At 30.8% G+C, this 15,528-nt stretch overlaps 1 protein-coding gene across 1 annotated transcript in view; it reads left to right on the top strand.

The window, feature by feature from the left end:
• Positions 1 to 1,285: 1,285 nt before the first annotated feature.
• The window catches only part of LOC126742945 (putative U5 small nuclear ribonucleoprotein 200 kDa helicase), an 89,832-nt gene continuing 75,589 nt past the window's right edge, over positions 1,286 to 15,528 (top strand). The window contains exons 1-10 of the mRNA XM_050449833.1: positions 1,286 to 1,528; positions 4,904 to 5,067; positions 5,233 to 5,507; positions 5,727 to 5,876; positions 5,995 to 6,089; positions 6,202 to 6,451; positions 6,542 to 6,661; positions 8,184 to 8,405; positions 12,638 to 12,838; positions 14,227 to 14,502. Of these exons, the coding sequence (XP_050305790.1) occupies positions 1,484 to 1,528; positions 4,904 to 5,067; positions 5,233 to 5,507; positions 5,727 to 5,876; positions 5,995 to 6,089; positions 6,202 to 6,451; positions 6,542 to 6,661; positions 8,184 to 8,405; positions 12,638 to 12,838; positions 14,227 to 14,502 (1,798 nt within the window). The 5' untranslated portion in view covers positions 1,286 to 1,483. The remainder of the gene's footprint in view (positions 1,529 to 4,903; positions 5,068 to 5,232; positions 5,508 to 5,726; positions 5,877 to 5,994; positions 6,090 to 6,201; positions 6,452 to 6,541; positions 6,662 to 8,183; positions 8,406 to 12,637; positions 12,839 to 14,226; positions 14,503 to 15,528) is intronic.

Genomic DNA, 15,528 nt, shown 5'->3' with positions numbered 1-15,528 from the left:
AGATTAGAATTAAAGCTTGTTAAGTTTGCTCAGCAGTGCCTCCAATTTTTATAAATTTAACTGCATATTTAACAAAAACAGTGCCTCTTCCTAAAAAAAGTCCAGACGAAAGAAATAGTAAACAACAAAAACCTAAAGAACTTTCCAATGAAGCCTCTAAGCAACTTGATTTCATAACAAATTTTCAAGAAGTTATGAGTAATTATTCTCAAAAATACTAATATCTGACCTCTTGAATAGAGCAATTTTTGGGGATAAAAACTATATTTCTATACTTTAAACTTGAACGATGCTTGTATAAATATTATTAATCAAATATCAATGTATGTCAAAGTGTTTTTAAGAAACAATGAGTTGTGTGTCCTGTCCCATGATGTGATGTCGTCCTTTGTCTGAGTGTGAGTCCCAAAATGACCTAAAATTGATTTTACCTTTCGAATTGAAATTAAGTAGGTGGTCTCAACTCGAAAATCTATTAACTAGGTATAAGTCTTCTGAGCATTGTGAGCTTAGTAAACCATACTTTTCATCTCTCGAGAAGTTTCATGACTTCATTAACCGAAATTGAAATTTCTTAAAACAGGCGTTAAATTTATTGGAAAGTTCTGATTTACACAACTTAGAGGATGAAAAAGATAGTGACATTTGTAATCAAGTAATACTTTTAATAAACTAAATACCTTTACTTATTTTAAAGCAAAAACGTTATTGTCCATCAATTATAGTAATGTCTTTTATGTTTTATATTATATCTCCTTGCGCATATCAATTGCTTAGAGATTATTTTAATCTACCCACCAAAAGGTATGTGCAGTATTTTTCTTCACCAAATTCTGACTTAAATAAAACTAACGACATCACTAATTATTTAAACATTGTATCCACTTCTTTAGCACCGACTGAGAAAGTTTTTAATTTACTAATTGATGAAATTTATATAACTAAAATACTAGACTATATGGGAAAAAGTCTAATAATGCATTTATATAATTATTAACTGCGCCTAAACATATTTGAAACAATAAATCAATCATATAAATAAAATATTCTTATTTGTAAATAAAGCAAAATCAAAATTGAACGTCCATCTCAGGAGAGCCGCGCTTTCAAAGAGTAAACGGATCCACTAAAACGAATCCCAATCTCCCACGTGGTGCGACTTTGCCAACTGTTATTTCGCGGCATGAGTAAAGTCGGCTGTGTAGCTATTATCGCCGCAAGTGTAAGCCGCTTTAAAATAACAAGCAGCACCTTACTGACAGAAATGACAAGTGACTGATTATAATATAACCTCGTTTCGCTTATTATTCATTGAATTTTGAGTTTTATACGTTTTGAATAGTTTGTTTTGGCTTGGTTATTTGTAATAAACAGGAAAATAGCAGAAAGAGCTGCAAGTGCAGTAGGTTAGGAAAAGAAAGATCCAGAAATTAAAGATTTCTGTTATATTACTAATACCAATTTTACACCCAAGAGTTAGGCTATGGCGGATGCTGCAGCTAGACAGCTTCAGTATGAATACAAGGCTGTAAGTACATTTAATTATTACAATCTAGCTTTCTATTTGGCTAAAACGTTTTTGTAAATATGAAATTGTAAATGATATGGTTGTAAATATTGTTGATTAAATTCGTGATAAATGGTTTCTTAGTTATATTGTCTCAAACTTGGTCTCTTAGAATTTCTATTGTAGCATGGTAATGGTACATTTTTCATGCAGCACCAGTTTTATATCACCCACCCCAGTACAGTGAAGATACCAGTTTGACATGTGTGCCTGCTAGTCGACAAGACAAAAAAAAAGCAATAAACAAAAAATCAAAAATTCAAATTGTTTTTAAACCTCTTGAAAAATGGATATCCAGAATCTTTTTCCGGAAAAGTCTTATATTGTAAGATCTGACCAATCTTGTAATATATCATGGTTTGGCAAAGATCTTAGGGCAATGCGAGAAGAACTCAACTAATTCAGGAAAAAATCAAAGCAAATGACCACTTAATTCTTACTTCTACAAATCCCGAAAAGACCATGTGGCAAAAATAAATAAGGGGGTCATCATCCATCATGGGGTCCAAGATATTCAAATGAAATTCTTGCCCAGTCCTAGGGATTTTAATTTTACTTTTTTCTAATATAACTGACCATATAGTTTGCAAAATTCCAAAATCAGATACAGATGCTTTAACATATGTAAACAATATCATCAAGTCTAAATCTGCCTTCTACTTTAAAGAAGTAAGTTTTAATCATATAAGGGAAATTTTCAATCAGCTAAGTAACAAACACCTTCATGACATATATGGCCTTAACATACTCAGCACTATATAATACTAATGACATGACATACTAAGACAATGACTACTAAGATAGGTCAAAAATTAAATACTTGTTCCTCTGACAAAATTAATCAGTCTATGTATAAAAACAGGTGTGTTTCCAGATGTTTTAAAGGTTGCAAGTGTGACTCCATTCTTTAAGAAAGGGGATCCGGGTCAACCTAAAAAACTACAAGCCAATATTTCTTTTGCCTGTAGTTTCAAAGTTTTTGGCAAAATGTATGGCCATTCAAATGGTGAATTTCTTCAATACCAAAAATATTCTCTCCCCATGTCAGTTTGGTTTCAGAAAAAAGAGAAACACAAACATGGAATAGTAGATCTTGTATCTGCCATTATGGATGCTTTCCACATAAAACAGAGTAATACTTTGCAGTATTACTCTGTTTTATTTTTGGATTTGACCAAAGCCTTCGACTGTGTTGACCATGGTATCCTCCTTTGAAAGCTTAAATATTACAATTTTGATACCCCAAGGGTGAATCTTGTGAATTTTCTCATACCCAGAACACGGACATCAAGTGGTGAGAGTGGTAGGGGTCTCCTCAGCAATGAGTGAGATTAACATAGGTGTACCCCAGGGGTCAATTCGTGGGCCTATATTATTTTTAATATATATTAATGACATTCCTTATAGTGTCCTAATAGCCAAATATACTCCATTTGCTGATAACACCACTGTTTCTCTTGCTGCTGATACATTGGGTGAGGCATTGGAGTCTACCAAGTTGGCACAGGAGAGGGCAGAAAAGTGGTTCTGCTCTAACAGACTACTGTTGAATGCAGAGAAGACACAGATGGTAATTTTCTCCCTTCCCTGGGTGTCTCGGCAGTGTCTTTTCTGGGTGTGACTTTGGATCCCAAGCTACAATTGGTCAATGGTGTAAGCATGTTGATGCCCTTGCAAAAAAACTTGCCAAGGACCTTCATCTTCTTCTGCATATTTCTACCAAAGTAAGGTGAACAACCTATTTTGCAGTTTTTAATTCGGGTATTTGGCAATTAAATATTTTAATGTATTATCTGTTAGAATAAGAGAGTTGCCAATGTCTCCATTTAAAACTCATATAAAAAGGTTTCTTACTAATCAAGCTTTCTACTCCCATGAAGAATATTTTAATTCAACTTTTAATTTGTTTTAATAGTCCTGGATCTGTTTTCTTATATTAGTCTTGATATGTAGTAGTTCATGTATATTTTATATTTTAAATTGTAATCTTTATTATAGTTTACACTTAGGACCTATTTGTCCATATTATTTTACATGTGTAAACATATTTTATGTAGGTAACTGACATGAATAAACTATTGATCGATTGATTAAATAAAAATACCTATAGATCGATCTCTTTGTTGCCAGTGATTTCAAAGTTTGTTGTGAAGGCTATGCATTGAAAATGGTAACTTTTCTTGAGGACAATCATAGCTCATTGAAGAGTCAGTTTGGGTTCAGCAGGGGCAGGAGCACCATTTTGGAAGGTGGAGTTTGAGCAGGAGATAATTTTATATATCAATTAAAATCATAGTGAAAATATATTTTATTCAAAAATTTAATTAAGATTTTCAAAATATATGTATATAAATATGTCTAATATTCTCTTATAAAATGTGTCTCTCACATAAGTGGGCCCAGCATATTTAGAGAAAAAAATGCACAATATCAGATACTATAACTATTGGATTTATAATTTTTCTTGTTTTTGTTTAAATATTATTTATCTTTTTAAACAACTTATTTATTCATATTTCATCAATCTTAACACTTATACATTTTTTATTATATGGGTAGGGACAAATGAATTTTATACTTTTAATCTCATTTATTAGTTATCCCCAAAATGTTAAATGGAAAGAAATGGGAAGTAATAAGTAGTTTTTAATGTATTTAAGCCTCAATATAACTCCTGTCATTGATTTGGTTATGAAACCTATTAAGATCTTGCAAAAAGTCTCACTCAGTCATATCAAAATCACTTTTAATATGACTCAAATCTCTAATTAATGTAAGGACTTTGGTACCTCAGTTTGATGATATAATATGGGTATGCCTATTATCTTATAATCCTTATATGCCTATATACCTACCTTTTAACCTAAAGTGCCTGTGTTTAATTGTGTGATTGGTTGTCCATGAAAATGAAATAATTGTCATATTTTTCCTGTGTTTTTGATTTTTTTATATTGTAATGAATTTTCAAGCTAGAAGTACATAGAGTAAGTAAGTGTAACAATATCTCAAACTTCCCTACAGCTAAATTGCAACAAGATTTCAGAGTTATTGATATTTATGGTCTAGTTAGTAAGATCATAATATATTTGATCAGGTTTTACTTATAGGAATAAAACATAACACTCAACTACTTCAAACAAAATCTCATGTATCCTTTAAATCTGACTGAACTGATATGAAATGATACTGAAAAAGTAGTATTTTGAAAAATATTGGATCTAGTATTAACTAGAGAAGAGCACTCATTGCGAGCACTAATTGTCTTAAATGTAGATTTTTGTAATTTCCTCTATAAAATGAATGTGATCATTTATTTAGATCTCTTGCAACTTTTAGAATTCAAATCTTGTACTACAAGCTGATGTTCGGCTTATTGAGAGGAGGAGCAGAGATGAAGCTACTGGAGAAGTTATGTCTCTTGTGGGAAAATTATCCAGTACTAAAATGGGTGATAAAGCTCAAAGAACCAAGCCAGGCAAAGCCGAAGAGAGAAAAGTCAAGTAAGTGTTATAATTATTAAGTCTTATTACATGTTGGTCAGAGTCAAAAATTCAGAGTTGTGAATTTAAGCTCATCCATAGTCTAAGTGCTAAAATGAATTACAGTTTTAGTCTAAGTTACGCAATTTAGTTTGCAAACTAGTTAATTGATTTAAATGTTTTTAGACGTCAAAAAAGAGATGAAGCTCAATATGATTTTGCCAGAATGAAAGGGGCTACCCTTTTATCAGAAGGTGTAGATGAAATGGTTGGCATTATTTATAAACCCAAAACTCAGGAAACAAGGCAAACTTATGAAGTGCTTCTTAGTTTTTTACAAGAAGCTTTAGGTGATCAGCCTAGAGATATCATTTGTGGAGCAGCTGACGAAGTTCTGTCAGTGTTAAAGAATGATAGATTAAAAGAAAGAGAAAAGAAAAAGGAAACAGAACAGCTAATAGGTAAGAACATAAAGAATACTAGGACTTAAATAATGACTTAATACTTGTGTTTCTTCAAAAATAACATTTTAGGAATACACTGAAATTTGCTTTTCTTTAAAAAAATTTTTGAGATGAAAATAGTATATTCTCCTTAATTAATCATTGTCATGTGGTTGTTTAATAATTTGTTTTTGGACAGATACTTTAAAACTGTATTATTCCAATTTGTTTTAATAGGCTCAATACCTGAAGAAAGATTTGCCCTCTTGGTAAACTTGGGGAAAAAAATAACTGATTTTGGTACAGATGAAATGAAAATTAATTCCGCTGAAGAAAACATAGACGAAACCTATGGAATTAACGTTCAATTTGAAGAATCAGAAGAAGGTTAGTTATTAAATAATTTTCATAGAATTGAAATAGAATCCAGTGTTTATGCATGTTTATTTACTTTTTTACAAATAATAACATTTTTGAAATAAACTTACACATTTACAATTTTCAGAGGATGATGAAGACATGTATGGTGAAGTACGTGATGAATTTGATGAAGAAGAGGGCGAAGAAGCTAAAGAAGACGGAGCAATTCATGCCGAAAATGTAAGTTAAACTTATAAGTTAGCAATATAATGTATCTGTTTTTGTGGTATTAATATATATATAATTCCAATATAGATGTTCTTTTTTTAAATTATTTCATCATTCTTTATAGCTTGGTGTTAGTGTGGAAGAAATGAAAAAGGAAAAAGCATTGCATCCTATGGATATTGATGCTTATTGGTTGCAGAGAAAATTGTCTAAAATTTACGACGACGCCATGATTTCACAAGCAAAAGCTGCTGAAGTATTAAACGTTTTAAGGGATGCCGGTGATGATAGAGAGTTAGAAAACCAGTTAGTACTGCTGTTAGGATATGACTGCTTTGATTTTATAAAATTATTGAAGAAGAACCGTAAAATGAGTAAGTTTGTTTCTAATGCATTAATTTTTAGTTAAATTACGTACAATGAATTCTTTTCTAAAATAGTCAAATATTACTTTTTTGTTATAGTATTATATTGTACTTTACTTGCAAAATCTCAAAGTGAGTCTGAACGACAGAAACTAAAGGAAAAAATGGCAGAAGATCAGACTTTGAAAAAGATATTAAGGCTTCTAGAAACAGGAAAAGGTTAGTTCTAGTTATAGATTACTTATTATTTTATATCATTAAATAATTTTTTGCTATTGTTAAATGGCCGTCTATCACCTCATCTCCCCTCCTTGCCACTTTTTAATTTGATTTGCTAGCTAATCCATAAGTTGTATTAAAAGTGTTATACATAAAATGAAATAAAGATAATTAAATTCTCTACAATTTACATTCTCCAAAAAACTGCAAGTGGGCTTTACGGATTTTCCATTTTAAGTTTTCTCGATAGACATATGAAAGAAAAATAAAATTTCTTTTGTTAAATTAACTAATTTGGGAAAAAATAACGTAGTGTGTGCTTTGAATTACACTCAGTTTACCAGAAGTAATTTTTAAAAATCAATATTAGAAAGATGGAAATGCTAATCAAAAATATATATTTTTGGAGCTAAATATCAGTTCGAGTTATAGAAATATTTGATATACACAAATTTGAATTGCAGGGTAAAAGCTGTGAGATTCTTAAACCTTGAATCATTTTCAAGACATATTCGATGTAGAGTATAATTCGAGTTAAATATTGTTTACTGCATCTCAACGCCAGTTAACTATATGTTTTTTTTTTGCAAGTCGTAAAGAAGTTCTCACATAGTTTTTGATTTATTGGCATCTCTGAATATCTTTTTAACGTTTGGTTCTCTTCAATACATTTTTTTATGTTAGATATTTTTTTTGTTATATAGTTTAGGGAACATATTGGCTTCAGATTTTATACGACACTACTATTTAATTACTTAATTTGATTTACTAATGAAAAGCAGCTCTTATAGCAATAAGAAAATATATGAAAAAAAATATCAATGTGCACGTGTGCCAGTTATTATTCTGCAAAGTTTCACTCACCCTGGGAAGACATAAATGCAACAAAATTATCATTAGAATAAATTCGTATATATACCAGATAACATTTCTTTATTATTTTTTATTTCTTGAACGTCAAAACATAAAAATTGAACAAAGTAATCTAAAAGATTTAAATTCACAACAAAATCCTCAAAAGAAACGACATTAAAAATATGAAAATTATCAAAACTAAATAATGGATGCGAAAGTTTATATAAGAAATCAGCACTTAGTGTCACAAAATAGTTTGGTATAGAGACAATTTCAAGGTTTTTTTGAACTAATAAGTAGTCATTAAAATTATCACAGAGTGCTCTAAACACAAAAAAAATTGAAATTACTTACTAAAATCACGTTTAAACAATTTTCTATGAAAACTACTACAGAATGTAAAGGTACATAGGTATTTTAATTTTACGCAGTCATTAATGCCAGTGCTGTGGCATTAACAGACAATTACAACTGGCTCTTTATTTCTATTTGAAAGCCACAGCATATGTTGACGATAGATCTTTAATAGTTTGCAAAATTAGTCTTTAATATCGTAAATTTTCCCACATTCCCGCTATTTTCAGTGGTTTCACATATTTACGGCATCAGTAGTAGCAAAGTTCAACTTTACAGGATCATCGCTTTTACAATTACTTATATTTTTTAGGCGATGAAGAAAATGCAGATGATGACACGTCATCAAGATCGCGTAAAAGAAAACAACACAGTAGTGATGAAGAAGACGTCGACGACGATGACGAAAAGAAAAAGGTTGCCGGAAATAGAAAACTTGTCGACTTTGAAGATTTGGTGTTTTCCCAAGGTTCACATTTTATGGCGAATAAGAGATGTCAGTTACCTGATGGGTCTTTCAGGAAACAGAGAAAAGGTAATATATATGATTACTTATCTTCTGGTACTTGCGAGAATTTGTTTGGCAAGAAATCCCAATTTAGTTTGTTTGAACTTTCGGTTATTCAAGGATAAAACCCATCAGATGAATAAAAGAATAAAAGGTGAAAACACATTTATAAGACTTACATACTTTACACACACCACATTTATAAATAATTAAAATAATAAAACTCCAATACCACATTAAGCATTCGGTTATTCATAACATCGGTGTTACAGACACCGTATTATAATTTTCTAATCACTCGTTCGAATTATTTCGCCAGTAACATGATGTTTTGTTACAAAACAAATAAGACATACGTAGTAAGCAAAGAAATACGAGCACATAAATATTGTTGTTCTAATAAAAATGCCTCAACTGAGCGTTGATATTATAGAAGATAGCATTTATCACTAAATTATACGTATAAATAACATATAAAAGCTATGACTGAGGAAGCAATCTCTGCGGACCTTCTCTCTTTTTGGTCCTTTATTAGGGCAAGGAGGGCCCTAATAAAGTAGGAGGTCTTTGGTGCCAGCAACACGATTCTTCAACACGTTTCAGCATTTGCATATTTTCTTTTTCGGACTTCATATACAGACTCTAACCGACCAGATTGACTGTTGTTCCTTGGATTAAATTCAATGATTAAATTCAGCTGCAGGTAAAACATTAAAAAATAAAATGACCGCTGGCCCATATGGAATTCACAGTTTCATAGCTAAAGATTGTGCATTTATTCTGTGTAACCCCTTATGTCATCTTTTTAACCTAATTCTCAAAACCAGCCAGTTTCCCTTTATTTGAAAAACTGCCAAAGTAGTTCCCATACACAAGAAAGATGACTTACAGAATATTGAAAATTATCGTCCCATATCCATTCTACGTAACTTTTCCAAAATCGTTGAGTTTATTATTTACAATTCCATATTTCCTCTAGTTCAATTGAATTTATTGATTGAGCAACATGGTTTCCTTACCAAAAGATCAAGTATAACCAATCTTTATACCTTGTTCTGATTTCTCTCCTCTACCCTTGATGAAAAAAGCCAAGTTGGTGTAATATATACTGACTTCAGCAAAGCCTTTGTACAAATAGGTCACTACATCTTACCAGAAAAGTTGAGGAAACTATTTAATTTTTCTGAAAGGCATACTGCTTTGTCCTTATCTCATTGGTCATGAACAATTTGCCGAAATTGAAGGAATCCTTTATGATTACCTCTGGAGTTCCACAGGGGTCCAATCTAGGTCCACTACTATTCAACCTGTATGTCAATGACCTGATTTCAAGTATCTCTTGTTGCGCATTAACTCCCTTGAATACATCGAAAGCTTTTTGTTATATCTTATTTTTAGAGACGATGGACCTATCCACTTAGAGATATAATCACAATCATCAGTTGTGTGGTCGTTAATCAGGTTTCTGAAAAGAAAGTCTCCACATTGCCCTGTAATCGAGGAGTACCCCAGGGGTCGATACTCTCACCCCTGCTTTTTTTAATATATGTATGTCAGATATGCAGGAAACAATAAAGTACTCGAGATTACAACAATACTCCCAAATATACATACCTGTGAGCGGCAAAAATTTAAATACAGTGCAAGAAAAACTGAATTTAGACTTATTAAACCTAAATGCTTGGGCAGAGAATCATAACCTTAAGTTGAATGCTACTAAATCAAAAATTCTGATCATGTCGGCAAATAATTTGTTAAGGGAAAATATAAAAAATACCATTTCTATTGAAATAAATGATACACAAATGCCAATAGTAGCAGAAGCAAAAAACTTGGGTATAATTTTCGACCAATCCATGGGTTTCGAATCCCATGTTAAAAACAAAATTAAAGCTGCATATCTAAGATTAAGGCAGCTTTATAAAATAAAAACATTTCTCACCCCAAAACAGAAATATATACTTTGCGAAAGTCTGGTTTTGTCTTTGTTCGATTATGGAGACGTAATTTATGGAGATACCTTATCTGTAAGCACCAAAAACGCTATTCAAAGAGTTTAAAATTCCTGCATAAGATTGGCATATAACATTTCATATAGACATCACATAACACCGGATCTTAGCGCTAATCAAATTCTTAATATGAATAATAGAAGACTACTGCACATGCACATGTTTGTATACAGAGTCATAAAAAGAGGACAACCGGCATATTTAAGACACCAGCTTTAAGAGTTTGTCCATTCTCATGCAACTCGAAATAACGATTTTATTATACCTATCCACAAATCAGCAGCTTTTAGGCGTTCTTTTAAATTTGTTGCTGTTGAGATATGGAACAGTCTCTCTCAAGAACTAAAGGAATTACCTCTCCAAAGTTTTTTTAAACAAGTCAAATTAAAAATACTTTTGGGTCAAAATAATAATTCATTTTGTTTTTTTTTGTTTGCGTACTTGCAAAAAAAAACAGTTTTACGTGTCTCCGACTAGTTTCGCCCGTTCATCTGCATTTCTCTGCATGCCGGTCCCCCTTCTCGCTTTCTCGCATCAGCGCTGCCTTTCAATTCCCCATTGAGGGTATATCACTTCATGAGTGTGCATGTCTTTTTTTTATTAATATTTTTCTTAGTTGTTTTTCTTGATTTTTTTTATGTTTTTACATTCCTATTCAAATATAGCTTCTTTTAATTTTGTCTCATAAATATTAAAATATAGAAATGTATTGCAACTGGAATGTAAATATGTAGTTGTTTAAGGTTTTTAAAAGGGTTGCCTCACTTGTACTGCAGTTTACTGATGGTGCAGGCAAACGATTGTTTTCATTGAGAGACACTCCTATTTATCATAATAAAATAAGTGAACACAAAAATGTAACTTGATTGTAAAACTGACAAATAAAATCTTTTTGTATTTGTATCTGTTATCCCGGTTCAACTTAGAAGCTCTTGTTTTGAGGAGAGAGACTCATTCTGTGGCATTCTTGTGGAAATTGTTCAATGGTCACATAGATTCTCCAACACGTATTGGTCACATTTCTTTCCAGGTGTCGCGCCCTTCCTCCAGAACAAATGTTACTTTTGCTCTTGATCGTGCCAGAACTTGCATTAAATATCACCATCCTATTTTTAACATGTGCAAAAACTTCAACAAATCTGCTCCCACCTGTGGTATCTTTCAATGCTTTCTGAGGCACCTAGTTTCATAGGTAATCATGATTGTTACACAGTGAGTTGGGCAGTCGCTGAAGGATGGGATGACTTTATCCTCCTTTTTGTTTTGTATGTACCTTTTTTTAAATAATTCTCAGAATTTAATTTTTCTTTGTATTACATTTTGTAATTTAATTTCAACTCTGGCTCTGAAATAATTTATTCCAGAGTTTAGTTTTTTTTTGTTAGATTTTAGTAATTTATGTGTTACATTTTACCATTGCTAATTTTGGTGTTCCTGTAATTGTGCTCTTTCCTGTTGGAAAAATAAAGATAAATAAATATAAATATACATTTAAAATAAATTATATCTAATTTATCAATAAACGAATTAATCCCAGAAGCCGCACTCATCAGTAACATTATTGTCACAAAATGTGTATAATAATCCAATCTATTTGCTGAAACTTTTTTTAAAGATTAAAAAAAAATCCTGGTTTGGAATTTTTTATCACAGATTATTTGAACCTCAAAATAAATGCAGACTTTTATAAGTTTTCAGTTTTTTTTTTGCTTTTAAAAGTAAGCTGAAAAAATTGTTTTAAGACCACATACAATTTTTTTTAATAATCTCCACCTGTTTTGATAAAAATTTATTTAAAGATTATATTAAACTACAGTTTTAATTTATAATTTATGAATATATCAACATGATTGAGTATTAGGAAAATTGTGTTAGTTTTTTTTGAGAAGTTTTTAGAAAAAGAAAAACAAATTCTTTTTTTTGTATTTTGTTTTAGTTTGAATTTTATAGTATTTGGAAGTACTAAACACGGCGTTCTTTAATATTCATTAAGTCGGAGGACAACATACTATCTTTCATCTAATAAAATTGATTTTCAAGAGTTCCCTTATACAAACAAAAAATTTTACTATATTAAGTTTTTGCTTTTATTCGTGGCTATTCGATCTCTATCAAATTTGCAAATGTTTAATACAACCCCGAAAGCCGGATGCAGTACAAAAAGAAAAGATGGGCTATATTTGCAATTTACATTTTTTTATACTTAGGAGACTGCTAAATATATTTTAAATTAGTGACCACTTTTAGGGTATGAGGAAGTTCATGTTCCTGCTTTAAAACCAAAACCTTTTGGCGATAACGAAAAGCTACAACCCATTGATCAACTGCCGAAATATGTACAGCCAGTGTTTGATGGCTTCAAAACATTAAATAGGATACAAAGTAGACTATGTAAGGCCGCATTGGATACCGATGAGAACATTTTGTTGTGTGCTCCAACTGGTGCCGGTAAGTAATCTTCTACTAACGTCATTTCATAGTTAACGTAACTAGGTCTGATCAATTTGTATCAGAATATTAAAGCCTTTACATTTTGTGATGTATCCCCTATGTTTTTTAATATTTTTGATCAGATTTTTTAAAGAAAAGTTAACGTTTCTAAGAAATTCTATTTTATTGATTACTACTTTCAAGACGTTGCCTTGGGGCATCATCAATCAATGACAATGTCAATGAATAAAATGATAAACAAATAATAATTAGAATACAGAATAGAAAACTATTCACAAATCGCAGAAACCGTAGGTAAAAAGTCAATAATATATTATTATATAAATATTATTATAGTATTTTAGACTTATAACTCGGTCTCAACTGAAGAAGCATTCAGAAACTTACAAAGGCAACCCTTTGTAATTTTAAATGCTTTAAGGCGAATTGAAACTGTATGTGGTTTATGTATAAGACAAAATGTCAATGTTGTAATGACAGTTTTTAATGTTAAATTTGTACCGATATATTTTTTTCTTTTCAACATTTTTAAGTTTATGTTAAGAGTAATATTTTCAGTTTATGATTAAAATCTTATTAAATAAATAGGTTTATATCACATGGCATTTTAAAAACGTAATAATTAGACGCACGTGTGAAATAATTCATGGCCTACTATTAAAAAACAAACATAAATATGGATTTTTCTGATTTTTTAAGCTAAAATTTATTAAAGATTAGGTTGTAATACATCAATGTATTCAGAAAAAAAATGCAAAAATTTTACTTTAAAATATACAGGGTATAAATAAATTAAGTAATTAAATATTTTATAAAGACATTGAAATAATTGCTGCCTAAAAAATAGCAAAATGTATTTTAATATCCTTCTATTTTTGGACAATTTGACACAAATAAACAATTTGATTTTGTAAATTTTGTTTTTAGACTTTTTTTTCTTTAAATACTTTTTTTTTCTACATTCGGTTTCACCCGGCTTGCTAATAGGAAGGTTTAAACAGATGAGTTCTATTCGGTGCAAAGACAGAGTATTTAAGAGAAACTAAAAGGTAAATGCCGTTTTAAAAAATAAAAGCTTAGTATACCAGTATACCATGCTGCTTTTTAAAAAAGATTTAATTTAAAAGGTATTTAATTTTCTACCCGAAAAAAGTATACCAATTTTAATTTCGAAAAATCATTTTGAACACGTAAATCTTATATTATATTATATATCTTCTAAAATATTTGACGATTCCTTAATATAAACAAAGACGAGTTACAAAAAAATCGTGGATTTTGTCGGTAGTTTTCCAAAATAACTTATATGTATATCAACACACATGCATTGTTTTTACTATTTATTGTCATGCGTAAAGCTATGATTAGCCAATAATTTTTTTTAGGTAAAACTAATGTTGCTCTGCTAACAATGATGAGAGAAATAGGAAAACACATAAATCCAGATGGCACCATAAACGCCGACGAATTTAAAATTATCTACATTGCGCCCATGAGGTCATTAGTACAGGAAATGGTGGGTAATTTTGGCAAGAGACTGGCCAGCTATAATATGACCGTGCATGAACTAACTGGTGATCATCAACTAACTAGAGAACAAATTGCTGAAGCTCAAGTTATAGTTTGTACACCGGAAAAGTGGGATATCATCACAAGAAAAGGTAGGAAAATAATGTTTTTTTTTGTTTTTTATTTGTTTTAACATATACAGATACAGATTGTCCGTCTTCGAATTACTTATAGTAAACTCATAAAATTTTTAAGAAATATTACACACAAGTAGAGACCTGTTTAAACTCTATTACATAATAAATCTAACTTAATAAAAAATTGCATAAATAATATTAAATAAAAGACTTAAATAAATCACCTTCTTCAGCTAAACAGTATATTAGCCTGTAAACTGAACCCTAAAGAGCTAATGGAATTAATACACTCAATAATGTGGTGGCTTAATTTCTCTTTTGCCTACCGTGGTGAGTGTAGATGACCTCCTTAAGATAAACTCATAAAAAAAGTCGTTTAGAGATAAATCAGGATATCTAGGCGACCACTTACTATCATTGATTCCACTAGTAAAGCAGTTAGGAAATGAACTTGTTTAATATTCTTTTACTCTAACTGTACTATAAGCTAAACAGTCGTCTTGCTGCAAGTCTAACAATTTCAAATTTTTGTCAGAGAGAATTTGAAGGACATGAAGAATCTGGTTTCGTAGTAGGTCTAAATATTTTTGGATATTCAAAGTACCATAAATGGTCCTATAACATGGTCTCTTAGAGTACCTGCCCAAACATTTACTTTTTGAGGATACTGGGTTCGATATTCAACAAAATTGAACATTGAACAATGGAAGTTGTGTTTCCTCTATAATGGAAAAGATGATTCATCTGTAAAGAGATGGTTTTTTTTTAACAAAAGTTTACCGGTATTACCTTTTCTTCCATAATGATTTCACAGAATTCTGTTCATCGCCATTGATCATCGGGAAATATATCCTTAGTTTTGGAGTATTTAAAACATTTGTAACCATGTTTTTCACAAATGTTAGGAACGGTTGAATTTGAAATACCCAACAATTCTGCTGAATCGTGTTTGCTCCAATTCTAGGGCACTACAAACCCTTTCATCTCGCCGTTCTTCTTTCTCAACCTCTTTTAACACCCACTTTTTGAGTTTTTGTTTAT

This window comes from Anthonomus grandis, chromosome 12, assembly GCF_022605725.1.
Source record: "Anthonomus grandis grandis chromosome 12, icAntGran1.3, whole genome shotgun sequence".
In the NCBI taxonomy this organism is placed as follows: domain Eukaryota; kingdom Metazoa; phylum Arthropoda; class Insecta; order Coleoptera; family Curculionidae; genus Anthonomus; species Anthonomus grandis.
This window is presented reverse-complemented; position numbering and strand designations above follow the sequence as displayed.